Source organism: Fringilla coelebs, assembly GCF_963513975.1.
Source record: "Fringilla coelebs genome assembly, chromosome: 23".
In the NCBI taxonomy this organism is placed as follows: domain Eukaryota; kingdom Metazoa; phylum Chordata; class Aves; order Passeriformes; family Fringillidae; genus Fringilla; species Fringilla coelebs.
This window is the reverse complement of record NC_140049.1, coordinates 2,508,607-2,530,855: the sequence shown is the minus strand read 5'-3', so window position 1 is coordinate 2,530,855 and position 22,249 is coordinate 2,508,607. Positions and strand designations below refer to the sequence as shown.

Here is a 22,249-nt window from a genome sequence, read left to right as displayed (position 1 = left end):
AGCCCCAAGATCCCTCTGATCCCATTGCACACAATGACAGTGATTCAATAAACCTTTACCCAAAACCAACAACTTCCGTCTCAACTCCTTTGTGTTTTGTCACTTCCTGATCCTCTCGGGTTGCTGGTGTGGAAAACACTTTCACTCTCCTGTGGAAATGTGAAAGGTTGAATAAGGGACAATGAGAGACAAGGACGGTGGAGTAAAGGTGTGAAAAACACCCGTGAAAATGTAAAAAGTTTAATAAAGGACAATGGGAGACAAGGACCGTGGAGTAAAGGTGTGGAAAAAAAAGTTACTTTAATGTCACACATGTAAAATCCATTTTAATACTTGCAAAAAGACAATATTATAAAGTGTCTACAACACCTACCAGCCATTTCACTTCTATGTCTAACCTTAATTAACAGCAGAAATGAAAAGGGCATTTTTATAACAAAGTTACTCTAACATCACACATATAGAATACATTTTAAAAAGCCAATATTACAATATGTATCTATAACATACATCGGCTATTTCACTACTATGACTAAACTTAATTAACAATAGAAATGAAAACTCTATTTTTATAATAAAGTTACTTTAACATCACACATATAGAATACATTTTTTAAAAGCCAAGATTATAATATGTATCTATAACACATATCAGCCATTTCACTTCTATGGCCAAGATTAATTAACAACAGAAATCAAAATTATGTTTATAACACAGTTACTTTAACATCAGTGATAGAAAATGCATTTTAATGCTTGCCAAAGACAATATTACAAAATGTATCCCTAACACCTATCGGCCGTTTCACTGCTATGTCTGAACTTAATTTACAGGGAAATTGAATTTATATTGTTATAACAAAGTTACTTTAATGTCATACATACAAATACATTAAATGCTTGCAAGAGCTGATATTTCCAAGTGTGAGCCGATATTATTTCCCAGTATGAGCCGGTATTTCCCAGTATGAGCCGATATTATTTCCCAGTATGAGCCAATATTTCCCAGTATGAGCCGATATTATTTCCCAGTATGATCCAACATTATTTCCCAGTATGAACCGATATTATTTCCCAGTATGAGCCGATATTATTTCCCAGTATGAGCCGGTATTATTTCCCAGTATGAGTCGATATTTCCCAGTATGATCCGATATTATTTCCCAGTATGAGCCGATATTATTTCCCAGTATGAGCCAATATTTCCCAGTATGACCCGATATTATTTCCCAGTATGAGCTGGTATTTCCCAGTATGATCCGATATTATTTCCCAGTATGAGCTGATGATATTTCCCAGTGTGAGCTGATATTTCCCAGTATGATCCGATATTATTTCCCAGTATGAGCTGATATTTCCCAGTATGATCCGATATTATTTCCCAGTATGAGCCGATATTATTTCCCAGTATGAGCCGATATTATTTCCCAGTATGAGCTGATATTTCCCAGTATGAGCCAATATTTCCCAGTATGAGCCATTATTTCCCAGTATGAGCCGATATTATTCCCCAGTATGAGCCGGTATTTCCCAGTATGATCCGATATTATTTCCCAGTATGAGCCGGTATTATTTCCCAGTATGAGCCGATATTTCCCAGTATGAACCGATATTATTTCCCAGTATGAGCCGATATTTCCCAGTATGAGCCCATATTTCCCAGTATAATCCGATATTATTTCCCAGTATGAGCCGATATTTCCCAGTATGATCCGATATTATTTCCCACTATGATCCGATATTATTTCCCAGTATGAGCCGGTATTTCCCAGTATGATCCGATATTATTCCCCAGTACGAGCCGATGTTATCCCCGTGCGTGTCCCGGTCGCTCCCGCCCCGCTCGGGGCCGTTCCCGTTCCGTCTCCGCCGCTGCCGCGCCCGGGCAGTGCCATGGGAACGGCGGCCGAGCCGCTGCCGCCCGGCCGGGGCTGTGACCTCACAACCCGGGGCCTCTCCCGGCCCGGCCCGGCCCGTTCCAGCGGGAAATGCCCGGTCCCGGTCCCGGCTCCGGCCCGGCTCCCCGGCCCCGCGGCCGTGCCAGGCCGGGATGGCAGCGCGGAACGAGCCCAAAGGTGAGAGCGGGGCAGGTGGGCGCACCTGGGGGGCTGCGATCGCTTCTCCTTCCCCTCCCCGCTGCCATCCAGGACCTGCTCAGATCCCAAATCCTGGGGAAAATCAGCTCGGGCAGGAAAATTAACGCACAAACGTCAGAGGTTTGTGTGCAAGCAGGAGACAGAGGAGTCCTTTGATTTATTCCAGTGAAGGGAGAGGCCATGGGGGGTCAGGGACAGGTTTTATGGAAAATCCTTTCCTTAGGATCTTTCCTCCTGAGAAGCTGAGAGGCCTCAGGAGCAAAATGCAAACAACGATTCTCTGCTGCTGTGGAATGCAGCAGGTGGATCTTTAATTAATCTCATGTGGTTGTTTTTAATTAATGCCCAATACCAGTCCAGCTGTCCAGACTGTCTCCATCAGTCCAAACCTTTATCATTCTTTTTCTATTCTTTTCTCTCTTTTTTTCCCCTCGTTTCTCCCCCAGCCATGGCCAAGCTCGTCTCCTTTGGGACGACTCAGGAGAGGAAAATGTTCCCCTACGGCTACGCCCCAGACAGGCTGAGCATCGAGGTGCTGGGGCTGAGGAGCAGCCCCTCCCTGGGGCCAGGCTCCTACCTGGGGCCAGAGGTGAGCTCCTCCTGCTTTTGGGGTTTTTTTAATAAAGAAACAGGAGTTATGGGGTCACTCCTGCCCTGCAGACCTGCTGGGAGATGTCCCTCATCCTTCTGGAAAAAAGGAATTATCTCTTTTCCCAATCAATTTTTGAGGTTCTGGAATAGTGAGAAATTAAGGGAATTATTAGGGGTAGGTTTAATAGGAAAAGCATCATGCACCTCTCCCTGAAAACCTGCTGGGAGATGTCCCACATCCTCCTGGAAAAAAGGAATTATCTCCTATCCTAACTGATCCTTGGGATTCTGGAATAGTGAGAAATTAGGGGAATAATTAGGAATAACATTTGCTGCTCATGCACTCCTGCCCTGCAAACCCACTGCAGGATGTCCCACGTCCTCCTGGAAAAAGGAATTATCTCCTTTCCCACCTGATCCTCAAGGTTCTGGAATAGTGAGAAATTAAGGGAATAATTAGGGATGAGTTTAATAGGAAAAATATCCTGCACTTCTGCCCTGCAAACCTCCTGGGAGATGTCCCACATCCTCCTGGAAAAAAGGAATTATCTCTTTTCCCAATCAATTTTTGAGGTTCTGGAATAGTGAGAAATTAGGGGAATAATTAGGGATAAGTTTAATAGGAAAGGTATCGTGCACCTCTCCCTGAAAAGCTGCTGGGAGATGTCTCACATCCTTCTGGAAAAAAGGAATTATCTCTTTTCCCAACCAATCCTTGTGGTTCTGGAATAGTGAGAAATTAGGGGAATAATTAGGAATAACATTTGCTGCTCATGCACTCCTGCCCTGCAAACCCACTGCAGGGTGTCCCACATCCTCCTGGAAAAAAGGAATTATCTCCTATCCCAACTGATCCTTGAGATTCTGGAATGATCAGAAATCAAGGGAATAATTAAGGGAATAAAAATAAGGAAATAATTAGGGATAGTCAGAAATTAAGGGAATAATAACAGGAAAAGTGTCCTGCACTCCTGCCCTGCAAACCCACTACAGGATGGAAAAAGGAAATTCTTCTGGAAAAAGGAATGATCTTCTTTCCCAATCAATGCTTGAGGTTCTGGAATAATCAGAAATTAAGGGAATAATTAGGAACAACATTCAGATAATTCTGCCCTGCAAACCCACTGCAGGGTGTCCCACATCCTCCTGGAAAAAGGAATTTTTTTTCCTTTCCCAACCGATTCTCTAGCTTCTGGAATAGTCAGAAATTAAGGGAATAATTAGGAATAACCCAATTAGGTACAAAATTTGCTGCTCAGCCGGCTCTGCCCTGCCCAGGATGCCTTTGAGGGATGCCAATAAATGATTTTTTGCAGAATCCCGTGCTGCAGTCCCCCCTGAGCACCCGGCCCCTGAGCACCCTGGGCTACGTGATGGGAGCCAGGACGGCCCCGCGCTTCCAGCAGAAGGCTGAGGTGAGGGGGGCGCCAAAAAGAGGGAAAAACGGGGAAAAAAAAAGGGGAAAACGGGCAAAATACAGGGGGAAAGCAGCCAAAAATAATCCAGGGAAAAGCAGAAAAAAAAAACAGGGGAAAAGAGGGGAAAAGCAACCGAGAAACAGGGAAAAAGCAGCCAAAAAAGAGGGGGGAAAGAGGGGAAAAGAAACAAGAAATCAGGGGAAAAGTAGGCGAAAAACAGGGAAAAGGCAGGAAAAAAAAAACAGGGAAAAAGCAGCCAAAAAAAGAGGGGAAAAGAGGGAAAAAGGAGGGAAAAAGAGGAGAAAAGCAGGAAAAAAAAAACGGGAAAAGAAGCCAAAATATTCCCCAGCCATGCCCTGGCTGCTGCCATGGGAATGTGGAATTTCGGGTGGGAATTTGGAATTTTGCATGGGAATAGGCAATTTTGGGCATGAATGTGGAATTTTAGGTGGGAATTTTGGGTGGAATTTTGGTAGGAATGTGGAATTTAGGTTGGGAATGTGCAATTTTGGGGGTGAATGTGCAATTTTGGGTGGCAATGTGGAACTTTGGGTGCAATTTTGGTTGGGAACGTGCAATTTTGGGGATGAATTCTCCATGAATTCCCCTGGGGTTTTTTTGCTGCCTTTCTCCCCTTTTTGACTGGTTTTTTTTCCCTGCTTTCCCCCTCTTTTTCTTTTTTCCCCTGGGTTTGTTTTTTTTTGCTGTTTCCCCCTCTTTTTTGGCTGCTTTTCCCCTCTTTTTTTTGGCTACTTTTCCCCTCTTTCCCCCTCCTTTCGACCATTTCCCCTCTGCTTTTTTGCTGCTTTTCCCCTCTTTTTCTCTCTTTTTTTTCCTGATTTTTTTTGCTGTTTTCCTCTCTTTTTTTTGCTGTTTTCCTTTCTTTTTTCCCCGTTTTTCCCCAGACCCGGAGCCCCGGCCCCGCTGCCTACGGGCCCTTCCCGACCGAGTCCCGCCCGGCCCGGCCCGGCCCCGTCCCGGCCCCGTTCGGCTCCAGCAGCCCCCGGTTCCCGACGCGCCTGCAGGACCGGGACCTCTACCCCGGGTAAGGAACCTTTCAATACCCAAGAAAAATTGAAAAAAAAAAAAAAAATCTACAAAAATATGATTTTTAGCTCCGAAAATCAATTTTTTTATGTCCCAAAAATAAGGTTTTTATAGCCAAAAATCAATTTTTTATGTCCCAAAAATCAATTTTTTATGTCCCAAAAATCAGTTTTTTATGTCCAAAAAAAGAGTTTTTCCTCTCCAAAAATATTCTATCTCCAAAAAAGAAGGTTTTTATGCACTCAAGATACGTTTCATCTCCAAAAAAGAAGTTTTACTTTTCCACAAATATTTTAACTCTAAAAAGAAGGGGTTTCTTTATTTGCAAAAAATATTGGGATATTTTGGATAATATTGGAATATTTTGATTAATATTAGGATATTTGGATTAATATTGGAATATTTTGATTAATATTTGAATATTTTGATTAATATTGGAATATTTAGGTTAGTATTGGAATCTTTTGAATCACCTTGGGATATTTTGCATAACATTAGAATATTTAGGTTGACAGTGGATTATTTCGGTTGACAGTGGATTATTTCTGTTAACATTGGAATATCTTCATTAACACTGGAATATTTTTGATATTAGAATATTTTGGCCAACAGACACTGGGCCACTTTAGCTAAACCCAACCCCAGAATTCTGATGAAATGCGTTAAAACCGATAAACCACACCAATATTAGAATATTTAGGTTCACAGTGGATTATTTATTTAGGTTAATATTGGAATATCTTCATTTACAATGGGATATTTTTAATATTAGAATATTTTGGCCAACACTGGGTCACTTTAGCTAACCCCAACCCCAGCTCCCAGAATTCAGGTGAAATGCGTTAAAACCGATAAACCACACCAATATTAGAATATTTCGGTTCACAGTGGATTATTTCGGTTCACAGTGGATTATTTTGGTTCACAATGGAATATCTTCATTAACATAGGGATATTTTTGATATTAGAATATTTTGGCTGACACTGGCCCACTTTAGCTAACCCCAACCCCAGAATTCCAATGAAATGTGTTAAAACCGATAAACCACGCCAATATTAGAATATTTAGGTTGACAGTGGATTATTTCGGTTCACAGTGGATTATTTATTTCTGTTAACATTGGAATATCTTCCTTAACAATGGAATATTTTTGATATTACAACATTTTGGCCAACACTGGCCCACTTTAGCTAACCCCAACCCCAGCTCCCAGAATTCAGGTGAAATGCGTTAAAACCGATAAACCATGCTGATATTAGAATATTTAGGTTGACAGTGGATTATTTATTTAGGTTAATATTGGAACATCTTCATTAACATTGGGATATTTTTGATATTACAACATTTTGGCCAACACTGGGCTACTTTAGCTAACCCCAACCCCAGCTCCCAGAATTCAGGTGAAATGTGTTAAAACCGATAAACCACGCCAATATTAGAATATTTCGGTTCACAGTGGATTATTTCGGTTAACATTGGAACATCTTCATTAACATTGGGATAATTTTTGATATTAGAATATTTTGGCCAACACCAGGTCACTTTAGCTAACCCCAACCCCAGCTCCCAGAATTCCGGTGAAATGCATTAAAACCAATAAACCACGCCAATATTAGAATATTTAGGTTGACAGTGGCTTATTTATTTCGGTTAATATTGGAATATCTTCATTAACATTGGGATATTTTTGATATTAGAATATTTTGGCTGACACTGGCCCACTTTAGCTAAACCCAACCCCAGAATTCCGATGAAATGCGTTAAAACCAATAAACCACACCAATATTAGAATATTTAGGTTCACAGTGGATTATTTCGGTTCACAGTGGATTATTTCGGTTAACATCAGAATATCTTCATTAACATTAGGATATTTTTGATATTAGAATATTTTGGCCAACACTGGCCCATTTTAGCTAACCCCAACCCCAGCTCCCAGAATTCAGGTGAAATGCATTAAAACCAATAAACCACGCCAATATTAGAATATTTATGTTCACAGTGGATTATTTCGGTTAACATTGGAACATTTTCATTAACAATGGGATATTTTTAATATTAGAATATTTTGGCCAACACTGGCCCATTTTAGCTAACCCCAACCCCAGCCCCCAGAATTCAGGTGAAATGCGTTAAAACCGATAAACCACGCCCAGAATGTCGCCAATAATCCATGCCTGCCCCCAGGCCCGGCACCTACGACCTGCCGGGGTCCCTCTCCAGGAAGGTCTCGTGGCCCTCCCGGTTCGGGGCTCCTGACTGGGCCCAGCTGCCCCAGCCGGTCCCGAAGATGGTGAAGATGCAGGTGCAGAAGGTGAGGAAGGCTCAGAAATTCCCTTTTTTCTTCCCATTTTCACTGGTTTGTCCTCATTTCCTGCTCCTCAGATGGGAAATTCCCTTTTCTCACTTCCCATTTTCACTTTTTTCTTGTCCCCTCCCACTTCTGAGAGAGGAAATTTCCTTTTTTCTTCCCATTTTCACTGTTTTATTCTCCTTTCCTGCTTTTGAGACATGAAATTTCCTTTCCACTTCCTATTTTCACTGTCTTATTGTTCTTTCCTCCATCTGAGAGAGGAAATTTCCTTTTTTCTACATATTTTCACTGTTTTCTTTACTTTTCTTGCTTCTGAGACAGGAATTTCCCTTTTCTCACTTCCCATTTTCAACATTTTATTTTCCTTTCCTGCCCCTGACACACAAAATTCCCTTTTTATTTCCCATTCCCTCCCCATTTTTTTATCCTTTCCTGCCTCAAATCTTTTGAGCGATGAAAATTCCCCAGGTTTTTTTAATATTTTTTCCCAACTTCTGAGAGAGAATTTTTCCTTTTTTCCCTTCACATTTCCACTTTATTTTTTGCATTTTTCCCACTGCCCAGAGCACAAAACACAAAGTCATTTTCTCTGTTTGGGAGGGTTTAGCAAAAATCCCCTTTTAATCCGAATTTTCTCCAATTTCCACCCCCAAAAGGAGCCAAGTGGGCTCTGCTGGGATAAAAAAATCTGATTTCAATCCCAATTTTCAGGATTTTCATTGTTTTTATTGCAAATTTGGGTTGTTTTAGATGACTGTGGATAAAAAATTCCAGAAAAACCAGGGCAGAGAGGCTTACCTGAAGCTGTACCAGAGCTGAGGAAAAATCTCTTTATTTGGAGACGCTCGCCAGGCTGAATAAATCAAATATTTTAAATCATTTTGAATGTTTGAATTGTTTTTATTTTGTTCTGCTCAATCTTCTCAGCCCCTTGGGAAGAAATTGAAAACCCAGAATTGGTTTTTAAAATGGAGGTGTTTGAAATTGTTTAAAAATAAATATTTTAATATTTTAAAATGCTTTAAAATATTTTAATTGTTTCCATGTGCTTTAAATCTGTTGGAGATATTTTTATTAAAAATTATTTGAAGCTAATGAATGGAAAGAAAAGAAAAAGAGAAAAAAATTTATAATCCAAATGAAAGTAAAAATTCAAATTCTGAACTTTCTTTTCCTCAGTTTAACGTCTCTAAACTATAAATCTGTATTCTCATTTTTAATACTTAAATTTAAAAGCTTTTTTTAAAGTCTTAAATGAAATTTTACATTGAATTCTAAACTTTAGCTTATAAACCCACAGAATTTTATGTACCAACTAATTTTATAAACCAAATAATAAATTGTTATTATATTCCTTTATTAAATTAATATTTATTAGATTTAAATGTATTAATTTTATTAAATTGATAAATGAACATAATAATACTAAATACCTTTACTAAATAATTATTATTCTTCTTTTATTATGAACACAAAAACCACAATTTGCTCGTAAGGACATAAAATTCCTTTTATTATGAACATAAAAATCACAATTTTCATTCCACTTTTTTTTTTTTTTTTCCCCTACCCAGCAAGGGATTTTTTTCTCCTTGCAAAAAACAAAAGAAAAAGTTCAAAAAAGATAAAATTTTAAAATTTTTGGGTATTTACAAACATTTACAGGAGTTCTGTACATTTCTCGTTCTGTACAAGCAAGGCACACACACACGGGGGAGGGAATTTGAGATTTAATTTCAGATTTCTTTTGGCAGGAAATCATTGAAAAATAGGATTTATTTTTGAAAGTTTTGTCCTGGGGGAAGAGGGGAGGATCCTTTTCACTGCACAGAGGTGAAAGTGGAATTTTTGGAAGATTTTGGACCAAACCTCAGGAGTGAGGTTTCAAGAAAAAAAACCAAATAATTTTTCAGTTTCTGATGGAAACTGAACCCAGATTTTGGGGTCAAAGAAAACCCAAATGGGTTTTCCAAAGAAAAGACCTTTTTTAGTTTTCTTTAACCCCCCAAAAAAAGAAGATTTTTCTTCTTTATTTGACCTAAGAAAATGCTGAAGGAAAATGACATAAAGCAGCCAAAAATGACAACAGTGGCATGGGAATAAAGGGAATAAAGGGGAGAAAAAAGGGAATAAAAGGGGGAAATAAAGGGAAAAAAAGGGTGGAATAAAGGGAATAAAAGGGGTGGAATAAAGGGGGGAAATAAAGGGAATAAAGGGATGGAATAAAGGGAATAAAGAGATAAAATGAATGGAATAAAGGGGTGAAATAAAGGAAATAAAAGCTGGGTCCTTCAAATCCAAATCCAGCCCCTGGGCTCTCCCAATCCAACCCCCGGGTGCTCCAAATCCAAGTCCAAATCCAATTCCTGTGTCATCCAAATCCAAATCCAGTCCTTGGGTCCCCAAATCCAACCCTGGGTTCTCCAAATCCAAATCCCAATCCAATTTCTGGGTGCTCCAAATCCAAATCCAACCCCTTGGTCCTCTAAATCCAACCCTGGGTGCTCCAAATCCAATCCCTGGGTGCTCCAAACCCAAATCCAACCCCTGGGTGCTCCAAATTCAAATCCAAATCCAAATCCAACCCTGTGTCCCCCAAATCCAGTCCTTGGGTCCCCACATCCAACCCCCTGGTCCTCTAAATCCAACCCTGGGTGCTCCAAATCCAATTCCTCAGTGCTCCAAACCCAAATCCAACCCCTGGGTTCTTCAGCTCCAGCTCCTGTGTCCCCCAAATCCAACCCTTGGGTGCTCCAAATCCAAATCCAATTTCTGAGTTCTCCAAATCCAAATCCAACCCCTGGGTGCTCCAAATCCAATTCTTGGGTGCTCCAAATCCAACCTCAAATCCAACCCTGTGTTCCCCAAATCCAAATCCAACCCCTTGGTCCTTCAAATCCAACCCCTTAGTCCTCCAAATTCAAATCCAAATCCAACCCCTGTGTCCCCCAGACCCAAATCCAACCCTTGGGTGCTCCAAACCCAAATCCAGCCCTGTGCTCCTTCAAACCCAAATCCAACCCTGTGTGCCCCAGACCCAAATCCAACCCTGTGTGCCCCAGACCCAAATCCAACCCTGTGTGCCCCAGACCCAAATCCAGCCCCTGGGCCCCCACATCCAACCCCTGGATCCTCCAAACCCAAATCCAACCCTTGGGTGCTCCAAATCCAGCCCCTGTGTCCCCCAGACCCAAATCCAATCCTGTGTGCCCCAAATCCAAATCCAATCCTGTGTCCCCCAGACCCAAATCCAGCCCTGTGTTCATTCAAACCCAAATCCAACCCTGTGTGCCCCAAATCCAGCCTTGTGTTCTCCCAAACCCAAATCCAACCCTGTGTCCCCCAGACCCAAATCCAACCCTTGGGTGCTCCAAACACAAATCCAACCCTGTGCTCTTTCAAACCCAAATCCAACCCTGTGTGCCCCCAAATCCAAATCCAACCCTGTGCTCCTTCAAACCCAAATCCAGCCCTGTGTCCCCCAGCCTCAAATCCAGCCCTGCCTCTCTCAGCTCTCAGCAATCAATCCCCCCACCCCAGAGCGGAGCCCAAAGCCCCCCAGACAATTCCCAGCTGGATCTCCTGGAGCAGAGGGACAGCAGGGTGGGAGCAGAGCCCTCCAGGCACACAGACCCCTCCTGAGCCCCGGGCCAGGTTCCCAGGGGGATTTGGGGTGCCCCCCTCACTTCTTCCTGCGGATTTTGGGTTTCTTGACGGGTCTCAGGTAGGGGTTGTCGATGAGGTTCTCCTCGCCGTTCCTGCTGCCTGCCAGGGAGCTGCTCTGCTGCAGCACCGAGCTGTTCTCCTTCTCGGCTCCTGCCTCGTCCTGCCACGGGGAAAACACAATAAAAACATCAAAGCCAGGCTTGGAAATCTTCCTGCTCACAGAATCCCCAGCTGCTCCGTCTCTGGAAGCGTCCCGAGCCAGGCTGGAGCGATCCTGGGGCAGGGGAAGGGGTCCCTGCCCGTGGGACAAGAGTTTTATGGTCCCACTCTGTCACTGACAGGTTTTCTGACAAATCCTTTCCTTAGGATCTTTCCTCCTGAGAAGCTGAGAGGCCTCAGGAACAGAATGCAAACAATGATTCTCTGCTGCTGTGGGATGCAACAGGCGGATCTTTAATCTCATGTGGTTGTTTTTAATTCATGGCCAATCCCAGTCCAGCTGTCTCAGACTCTCTGAGAGTCACAAACTTTTATTTATTCATTCCATTCTTACTCCTATTCCTTTCCAAAGAAATCCTTTCTTCTATTCTTTTAGTATAATTTTTAATATAATGTAGATCATCAAATAATCAATCAGCCTTCTGAACATGGAGTCAGATCCTCTTCCCTCACCCTGTGAACACCCCCACAACACTCAACCCAAGTTATTTCCATTTCCTGGGAAATGGAGCTGAATGTTGTCAGGGTTCTCCAGCTCAGAATTCTGGCTGTGTCTCCTGGAAAATGAGCAAAATCTGTAGGAAAAGGCATTTTCCTAGAGAAAATCCCATTTCCCAGGAGGCAGAGCCAGGTTTTCCAAGCTCAAGAACCCAGACAATGTTCAGTTCTATTTCCCATTTCCCAAGAAACAGAGCCAGAATTCCAAGCTGGAGAACCCTGACAAAAGTTCAGTTCCTTTTCCCAGGAGACAGAGGCAGGATTTCCAAGCTGGGGAGCCCTGACACTGCTCAGTTCCATTCCCCATTTCCCATTTCCCATTTCCAATTTCCCAAGAAACAAAGCCAGAATTCCAAGCTCAAGAACCCTGTCACTGCTCAGTTCCATTATTTTCCATTTCCCAGGAGGCAGAGGTAGAATTCCAAGCTGGAGAATCCTGACACTGCTTAGTTCCATTCCCCATTTCCCAGGAGGCAGAGCCAGAATTCCAAGAACCCTGTCAACTGCTCACTTCCATTATTTTCCATTTCCCAGGAAACAGAGCCAGGATTTCCAAACTGGAGAGCCCTGACACTGCTCAGTTCCATTTCCCAGGAAGCAAAGCCAGAATTCCATGCTCAAGAGCCCTGACACTGCTCAGTTCCATTCCCCATTTCCCATTTCCCATTTCCCATTTCCCAAGAAACAAAGCCAGAATTCCAAGCTTTAGAACCCTGACACTGCTCACTTCCATTATTTTCCATTCCCCAGGAAACAGAGCCAGGATTTCCAAACTGGAGAGCCCTGACACTGCTCAGTTCCATTCCCCATTTCCCATTTCCCATTTCCCAAGAAACAAAGCCAGAATTCCAAGCTCAAGAACCCTGTCATTGCTCACTTCCATTATTTTCCATTCCCCAGGAGGCTGGGGCAGGTTTTCTCATCTCAAGAACCCTGACACTGCTCAGTTCCATTATTTTCCATTCCCCAGCAGGCAGGGGCAGGTTTCCCAAGCTAGAACACCCCAATACCATTCCCCAGGAGGCAGGGGCAGGTTTTCCAGGCTGGAACACCCCGACACCATTCCCCAGGAGGCAGGGGCAGGTTTCCCAGGCTGGAACACCCTGACACCATTCCCCAGGTGGCTGGGGCAGGTTTTCCAGGCTGGAACACCCTGACACCATTTCCCAGCAGGCAGGGGCAGGTTTTCCAGGCTGGAACACCCCGACACCATTCCCCAGGAGGCAGGGAAGGTTTTCCAGGCTGCAGGAATGGCCCCAGCAGCCCCCCAGGCCGGCCCTACCGTGCCCATGTGCAGCGGGAGGTTCTCGGTGTCCGTCTGCTCGTCCTGCTCCGAGGAATCCGTCTCCTCCATCTGCTGCATCTCCAGCTCCGAGGGCAGCAGAGCTGTCAGGTAGGGCACGGTGAAGGGCCTGGCAGCGATCACTGCCAGCAGGGAAAAGAGCAGGAACAGTCAGGAAGCTGGGAGGAATCCCTGCCCTCAGAAATTAGGGACAAAGTGATAGAGGTCAGACATTTCGCTGGTTCTGGGTTGGGATGCGTTTCCTTTTTTGGATACTTTTCCTTTTCATTACATTTCCTAAGGATCAGGAAGGAAATCCTGATCCCCAAAAGATGGCAGTCTCTCCTTCCCAATTTCCTGATCCCTAAAAATGGCAGTCTCTGCTTCCCAATTTTCTGATCCCTAAAAATGGAAGTCCCTGCTTCCCAAATTTCTGATCCCTAAAAATGGCACTCCCTCCTTCCCAACTCTCTGATCCCTAAGAGATAGCCCTCTCTCCTTCCCAATTTCCTGATCCCCAAAAGATAGCCCTCTCTCCTTCCCAATTTCCTGATCCCTAAAAATGGCAGTCTCTGCTTCCCAATTTTCTGATCCCTAAAAATGGCCCTCTCTCCTTCCCAATTTCCTGATCCCTAAAAGATGGCACTCTCTCCTTCCCAATTTCCTGATCCCTAAAAATGGCACTCTCTCCTTCCCAATTTCCTGATCCCTAAGAGATGGCACTCTCTCCTTCCCAATTTCCTGATCCCTAAAAATGGCACTCTCTCCTTCCCAATTTCCTGACTCTCTCCATGTTTCCAGCAGCGTTCCAACACAGAAAATCCTTCCTGAGCTCCACCATAAAACCCCAATTCTCTGGGAGATTTGGTTCCTTGTAAATGAAGCTGTGCTGCCAGCAAGGTTTGGGAAAGTGGGAATTCTCATCCATCACTACTCTGCAGGCAGAGAGGCAGGAAAACATCAGGGAGAAAAAATTCCTCGGTGAGGTTACAAGGGGTGGAGGCAGGATTGGGATGGGATTTGGATTTAGGCCTTCTCCACCAGGAGGAAAAAGGAAACCATGAGGAGCTGCTTTCCTCTTTGAACTCCCAAATCCCTCCCTGCCCAACCTTCCCCAGGGATTTTAGGGATCCCCCAGGGCCAACACCACCACGGGGTGGCTCCCAAAGGCCGAAGGGAGGTGAACCCCTGCAGGGACTGACGTGGGAAGGTGCTGACATCGTCCTTGAAGAGGCTCTGGGTCTCTCCAGTCTTGGCCATGAAGCGGGTCAGGGCCCTCTCCACGTCCCTGCGCTGCGACGCCGCCTTCTCCCGCAGCACCTGGTAATCGGAGACCGGCTCCCGGTACGTCTGGGGGGACAGCAGGGAGGGGCTGCGAGAGCTGCACCCCCAAACCAACCAGGGATGGGGCAGCTGCACCTCCAAACCTCACAGAAATGGAGCAGCTGCACCCCCAAACAAACATCACAGGGATGGAGCAGCTGCACCTCTGAACAAACATCCCAGGGATGGGGCAGCTGCATCTCTAAACATCCCAGGGATGGAGCAGCTGCATCTCTAAACATCCCAGGGATGGGGCAGCTGCATCCCCAAACCTCACAGGGATGGGGCAGTTGCACCCCCAAACCAACCAGGGATGGGGCAGCTGCACCCCCAAATCTCACAGGGATGGGGCAGCTGCACCTCTGAACATCCCAGGGATGGGGCAGCTGCACCTCTGAACAGACATCCAGAGATGGGGCAGCTGCACCTCCAAACATCCAGGGATGGGGCAGCTGCACCTCCAAACCTCACAGGGATGGGGCAGCTGCACCCCCAAACATCCCAGGGATGGGGCAGCTCCACTCCCAAACAAACATCCCAGGGATGGGGCAGCTGCACCCCCAAACATCCCAGGGATGGGGCAGCTCCACTCCCAAACAAACATCCCAGGGATGGGGCAGCTGCACCCCCAAACCTTACAGGGATGGGGCAGCTGCATCCCCAAACCTCACAGGGATGGAGCAGCTGCATCTCCAATAAAACATCCAGGGATGGAGCAGCTGCACCTCCAAACATCCAGGGATGGGGCAGCTGCACCTCCAAACCTCACAGGAATGGAGCAGCTGCACCCCCAAACATCCCAGGGATGGGGCAGCTCCACTCCCAAACTTCCCAGGGATGGAGCAGCTGCACCTCCAAACCTCACAGAAATGGAGCAGCTGCACCCCCAAACAAACATCCAGGGATGGAGCAGCTCCTCCTCCAAACATCCCAGGGATGGAGCAGCTGCACCTCCAGACAAACATCCAGGGATGGGGGAACTTCACCTCTAAACATCCAGGGATGGGGCAGCTGCACCCCCAAACCTCACAGGGATGGGGCAGCTGCACCTCTGAACATCCCAGGGATGGGGCAGCTGCACCCCCAAACCTCACAGGGATGGGGCAGCTGCACCTCCAAACAAACCAGGGATGGGGCAGCTGCACCTCTGAACATCCCAGGGATGGGGCAGCTGCACCCCCAAACCTCACAGGGATGGGGCAGCTCCACTCCCAAACATCCAGGGATGGGGCAGCTGCACCCCCAAACAAACATCCAGGGATGGAGCAGCTGCACCCCCAAACAAACATCCAGGCATGGGGCAGCTGCACCTCCAAACATCCCAGGGATGGAAGAGTTGTGGAGCAGCTCCTCCACTTCCAAACTTCATGGGCATGGAGGAGTTATGGAGATGCTCCACTCCCAAACTCCCCAGGGATGGAGCAGCCCCACTCCCGAATTTCCCAGGGACAGAGCAGCTGCAGGCTCTGCTCTTCAGCATCCATCAGGTTTTAGAGAGTTCAGGGGTCCAGCAGGCAGCAATCCAGGGATTCTGCACTGGGGATGCTCTGGGAGCAGGCAATGGGAAGGATCCCATCCCAAGGGATGCCCACAACCCACAAACGAGGAATATTCAAAGCCAGGAAAAATAATACTTTGGATAAATAGCACCAGCACTGAAGTTAATAAAAAAACAAAGACTTCAGGAGTTCTGGACTTCAAACAGATCCCAAAAATGAGAAATCAGCACAAAAATGCAGCACAAAAAATGAGAAATCCAGGGATTCTGGCTGATTTCTGGGTGGCAAGGGATGTCCACAAGCCACAAAGAAAGAATGGAGGGTCAGGAGGAATATTCTGGATAAATGGCAGCAGCAGTGCAGTAAAACCACCCCAAGCCCTGGAATCCAAACCGACCCCAGACAGCACAAAAATGATGTTGGCACTCACTGGTGTCTTGATGTAGGTGTGAGGATCTGGGAACTCCGGGAAATGGCCGGGAATGTGGGGGGGGTGAGGTTTGTTCTGCCCGGCCGTCAGGGCCTTGGGGGTCACAGGCTGGTTTGTCACCGGGGCTGCAGGGGGAAACAGCACCGGGATCAGGGAAAACAGGGATCAGGGAAATGGGATCAGGGGAACAGGGATCAGGGGACAGGGATCAGGGAAAATGGGATCAGGGAAAACACACACAGGGATCAGGGAAAATAGGATCAGGGAAAACAGCACGGGGATCAGGGGAAATGGGATCAGGGAAATGGGATCAGGGGAACAGGGATCAGGGAGAACAGGGATCAGGGGAAATGGGATCAGGGAAACAGGGATCAGGGGACAGGGATCAGGGAAAATGGGATCAGGGGAAACAGGGATCAGGGAAAATGGGATCAGGGAAACAGCACAGGGATCAGGGAAATAGGGATCAGGGGAAACAGCATCAGGGAAAATGGGATCAGGGGAAATGGGATCAGGGAAACAGGGATCAGGGATCAGGGGAAACAGCACAGGGATCAGGGAACAGGGATCAGGGAAAATGGGATCAGGGGAACAGGGATCAGGGAAAATGGGGATCAGGGGAACAGCACAGGGATCAGGGAAAACAGTGCAGGGATCAGGGAAAACAGCACGGGGATCAGGGGAACAGGGATCAGGGAAAATAGGGATATGGGGAAATGGAATCAGGGAAAACAGCACAGGGATCAGGGCAACAGGGATCAGGGAAAATGGGATCAGGGAAACAGGGATCAGGGAAACAGCACAGGGATCAGGGAAACAGGGATCAGGGGAACAGGGATCAGGGGAACAGGGATCAGGGAAATGGGAATCAGGGGAAACAGGGATCAGGGGAAACACACACAGAAATCAGGTAAAAGAACAAAGGAATCAAGGAACACAAAAAAAGGAATCAGGGAAAACAACAAGGGATTCAGGGGAAAGAACACAGGATTCAGGGAAAACAAAGGAATCAGGGAAAACAAACACAGGAATCAGGTAAAAGAACAAAGGAATCAGAGAATAGAACAGAGGGATCAGGGAAAAAACCCCAGAGGAATCAGGGGAAGGAAAACAGGGATCAGGGAACATAAAAGCCAGGCCAGGAGCGAGCCCCACGCACGGGCAGTGATCACCATCCTCTGGGAACGCTTGGCGTAGGCAGGAAGGGTTTCCACGTTGAAGCCTGGAGCACAAAACAGGAGAACAAAAATTCAGCCTGGATTTTATTTTTCCAAATTAAATAATTTGGGATGAGCCAGGGGAGCAGATGGAGGGAAGGAAGATGGAAATCCATCAGGGCACCTGTCACTGACTTATTTCATGAAAAATCCTTTTGCCAGGGTTTTTTCTCCTCAGAAGCTGAGAACCCTCAGAAATTAAATGTGAACAATGATTTTTGGTGGTGTGAGGATGCAATAAGTGCAACTTTGATTATTCTCATGTGGTTGTTTTTAATTCATGGCCAATCACAGCCCAGCTGTGTCAGACTCTCTGAGAGTCAGAAGCTTTTTTTATTCATTCCATTCTTTTTCCTATTCCTTTTCGAGCCTTCTGATGAAATCCTTTCTTCTATTCTTTTAGTATAGATATAATATAATGTAATATAATGTAATATAATGTAATATAATGTAATGTAATGTAATGTAATGTAATGTAATGTAATGTAATATAATATAATATAATATAATATAATATAATATAATATAATATATAATATATAATGTAATATATAATGTAATGTAATGTAATGTAATGTAATGTAATGTAATGTAATATAATATAATATAATATAATATAATATAATATAATATAATATAATATAATATATAATGTAATATATAATGTAATATAATGTAATATAATGTAATGGAATGTAATATAATATAATATAATATAATATAATATAATATAATATAATATAATATAATGTAATGTAATGTAATGTAATGTAATGTAATGTAATGTAATGTAATGTAATATAATATAATATAATATAATATAATATAATATAATATAATATAATATAATATAATGTAATATATAATGTAATATATAATATAATATAATATAATATAATATAATATAATATAATATAATGTAATGTAATGTAATGTAATGTAATGTAATGTAATGTAATGTAATATAATATAATATAATATAATATAATATAATATAATATAATATATATATCATAAAATAATCAATCAGCCTTCTGAACATGGAGTCAGATCCTCATCCCTTCCCTCATCCTGGGACCCCTGTGAACATCACTACATATAATATATATATTATATTAAAATTATACTAAAAGAATAGAAGGATTTCATCAGAAGGCTTGAAAGGAAAGGAAAAGAATGACAACAAAATCTTGTGACTGACCAGAGAGTCCGAGACAGCTGGACTGTGATTAATTAAAAAAAAACATTAATTAAATGGCCATTAATTAAAAAGAACCAATCCCAGATCCACCTGCTGCATCCCACATTGCTGACATTTTGTTCCTGAGGCCTCTCAGGAGAAAAAATCCCCAAGGAAAGGATTTTTCATAAAATATCTTCATAAAATTATGACATTTTACGACAGGATTTTTCACAAAATATCACAAAAAAATATCAGAAAATATCACAAAATAATCAATCAGCCTTCTGAAATATGGGGCCAGACTCCCATCTCTCATCTGGTGTTTCCTTTCCTGGTGAACACCACCCCAATCCCAGATTTTGGGGGTGGATTTCCCATTCCAGAGGGGGAGGAGGGGGAGGAGGAGCTGCTCACCCATCTCCACCAGGGTGACCACGATGTCTGAGAGCGTGGGCTGGGTCCTGGCCGTGTGCTCGCAGTAGGATTTGGCACTCCTCCCGATTTCTGAGATGTCTGAGGGATAAAAAACCCACCAGGGATCCGTGGGGGGCGCCGGGGATGGGGAATTCTCAACGGGTTTAGCAGGGAATTTAAATAAATAAATAAAGAAAGAAAGTTCTGGAATGTTCTGCACAGGGAGGAGGGGGGGCACCATCCCCCCCCGGGGGGGGTTGAATAAAAGATTGGATGTGGGATTGGTGCCTTGGGTTGGGGATGAATTTTGGGATTTGGGGATGAATTTTGGGATTGGTGCCTTGGAATTGGGGCTGAATTTTGGGATTGGTGCCTTGGAATTGGGGCTGAATTTTGGGATTTGGGGATGATTCTGGGATTGGTGCCTTGGCCTGGGGCTCGTTCCAGGGATTTGGGGCTGATTTTGGGGATTGGTGCCTTGGAATTGGGGCTGATTTTTGGGATTGGTGCCTTGGATTTGGGGCTGATTTTTGGGATTGGTGCCTTGGAATTGGGGCTGAATTTTGGGATTGGTGCCTTGGATTTGGGGCTGAATTTTGGGATTTGGGGCTGAATTTGGGGATTGGTGCCTTGGATTGGGGCTGATTTTTGGGATTGGTGCCTTGGATTTGGGGCTGAATTTTGGGGATTTGTGCCTTGGAATTAGGGCTCATTCCAGAGATTTGGGGATGATTTTTGGGATTAGGGCCTTGGATTGGGGCTGATTGTAGAGATTTGTGCCTTGGATTTGGGGCTGATTTTTGGGGATTTGTGCCTTGCATTGAGGGCTGATTTTTGGGATTTGTGCCATAGACTGGGGCTTGTTCCAGGGACTTGGGACTGAATTTGGGGATTGGTGCCTTGGATTGGGGCTGATTTTTGGGATTGGTGCCTTGGATTGGGGCTGATTTTTGGGATTTGGGGCTGAATTTGGGGATTGGTGCCTTGGATTGGGGCTGATTTTTGGGACTGCTTCCATGAACTGGGGCTGATTGCAGGAACTGGGAGCTGATTTTTGGCATTGCTGCCTTGCACTGAGGGCTGACTTTTGGGATTGCTGCCACGAGCTGGGGCTGATTTTTGGGATCCAGCCCCACCAGGCAGGGCTGGGCTGCACCCCAGGGCCTGGCAGCTCTCTCCCCACCCCGTCCCCGTGGAGCAGCGGGCTGCAGGCAGCACTCACAGCTCTGGATCATCTCGGTGAGCGTCTCCACCGCCGCCTTCTCGGCGCTCTCGAAGCCGGCCTCGGTCAGCAGCGAGCTCACAACGACCTGCAGCGTGCGGCGCCGCGCCAGCTGGTAATTGTCAGCGGGGGTGCCCGCCTGCTTGCTGCCCCTCTGGGATGGGAATGGGAACAGTTATCCATGGGAAACACAGCCAGGGATCCGTGGGATCCATGGGAAACACAGCCAGGGATCCATGGGATCCATGGGAAACACAGTCAGTGATCCGTGGGAGCCATGGGATGGGATGGGATGGGATGGGATCCATTGGATGGGATGGGATGGGATCCATGGGATGGGATGGGATGGGATCCATTGGATGGGATCCATTGGATGGGATAGGATGGGATGGGATGGGATCCATGGGATGGGATCCATTGGATGGGATCCATGGGATGGGATCCATTGGATGGGATCCTTTGGATGGGATAGGATGGGATGGGATGGGATCCATGGGATGGGATCCATTGCCATTGGATGGGATCCACGGGATGGGATAGGATGGGACGGGATGGGATCCATGGGACGGGATTTGATTCGTGGGATGGGACCCATGGGATGCGATAGGATGGGACGGGATCCACGGAATAGGATGGGATCTTTGGGATGGGATGGGGCAGGGAGCAGGGAACTGAAGGGTTTGGAAGCAGGGACTGGGAAGGGTCACAGAGCAGGTGGAGGGAACATGGAGCAGGGACTGGGAAGGGTCTGGGAGCAAATAATGGGATGGGGCAGGGAGCAGGGAATGGAAGGGGTCAGGGAGAGGGACTGGGAAGGATTTGGGAGCAGGTAATGGGAAGGGCGACACAGCAGGAACACAGGAATACACACACAGACGTGTGTCCTATGCACATACATGGACATGTATGAATATAAATATAAATATAAATGTGTATATTGACACACGTGTCCTTATAGAACCTCCCAGACACTTTTTGGGACGCGGCCCCTTTAAGGACACCTCCACAAGCCCCGCCCCGTCCCCCACCAGCCAATTGGAGCGCGCCATCCTCAGCCAATCAAACCCCGCCTCCCCATGGCCCCTCCAGCCAATCAGCGCCTCCCTCTCTCCACCCGCCGCCTCCACGCTCCGCGACCTGGCCGCGGCCGCCTCCGCGCCCCGGAGGGATCGGGCGCTGCCGCCCCGCCCGGCCCCGCCGGGAACCCGCCGGGAGCCCGCCCTCACAGCCCCGAGCCCCGGGGATCAGGCGCCGTTACCGTGCCGGAGCCCCCCGACGCTGTGTCAGCCATCTTGGAGCCATATGGAGCTGTGCGCATGCGCCAGGTGGGGGCGGTGGGCGGGCGCGCGGGGCATTGTGGGAGTTGTAGTACAGGCGCAGCGACGCGCGGAGCACTGTGGGAGTTGTAGTGCGGAGGAGGGGCGACATCTGGATGCGCCCACCCTCCCCTCCCCCCGCACATCTGGATATCCCGAGGGGGTGGAACGAGATGGGATCGATGGTCCCGCCCATCCCAGACCGGACAGGACACGAGGAGCGCGAGGATTGTGCCGAGTCAGCAAAGTCTCCATTAAAACCTGATTTATGATCTCCCAATTAATGATCTCCCAGTTAATGATCTCCCAATTAATGATATCCCGAGCTATGATATCTCAATTTATTTATTATTATATATATGTATATGTGTATCTATATAAAATATATTCTTTATTATTATTTATTTATTTTATTTACTTATGACATCCCAATTTATGATATCCTGATTTATGGCATCATAATTTATTTATTATTTATATTTATATATTTATTTATTTATTTATTTATTTATT

At 45.6% G+C, this 22,249-nt stretch overlaps 1 protein-coding gene across 1 annotated transcript; it reads right to left on the bottom strand.

The window, feature by feature from the left end:
* Positions 1-10,691: 10,691 nt before the first annotated feature.
* On the bottom strand, positions 10,692-21,750 carry TAF8 (TATA-box binding protein associated factor 8). Its single transcript, XM_084220734.1, has 8 exons — positions 21,679-21,750; positions 20,421-20,574; positions 19,199-19,297; positions 17,544-17,606; positions 16,385-16,509; positions 14,335-14,482; positions 13,133-13,275; positions 10,692-11,293 (listed from the first exon to the last, which is right to left on the bottom strand). Exons 1-8 carry the CDS (start codon positions 21,736-21,738, stop codon positions 11,150-11,152), a joined length of 936 nt encoding a protein of 311 aa, XP_084076860.1. The 5' UTR covers positions 21,739-21,750; the 3' UTR covers positions 10,692-11,149.
* Between the last annotated feature and the right edge of the window lie 499 nt (positions 21,751-22,249).

What these genes read in the sequence shown, in the direction of transcription:
- TAF8 (XM_084220734.1), bottom strand. Translation starts at nt 21,738, where the DNA reads ATGCGCACAGCTCCATATGGCTCCAAGATGGCTGACACAGCGTCGGGG. An exon ending in CGTCGGGGGGCTCCGGCACG is followed by an intron (nt 20,575 to 21,678) that starts GTAACGGCGCCT and finishes TTCCCATCCCAG; the next exon opens with AGGGGCAGCAAGCAGGCGGG. An exon ending in CGATGTCAGCACCTTCCCAC is followed by an intron (nt 13,276 to 14,334) that starts GTCAGTCCCTGC and finishes CCCTGCTGGCAG; the next exon opens with TGATCGCTGCCAGGCCCTTC.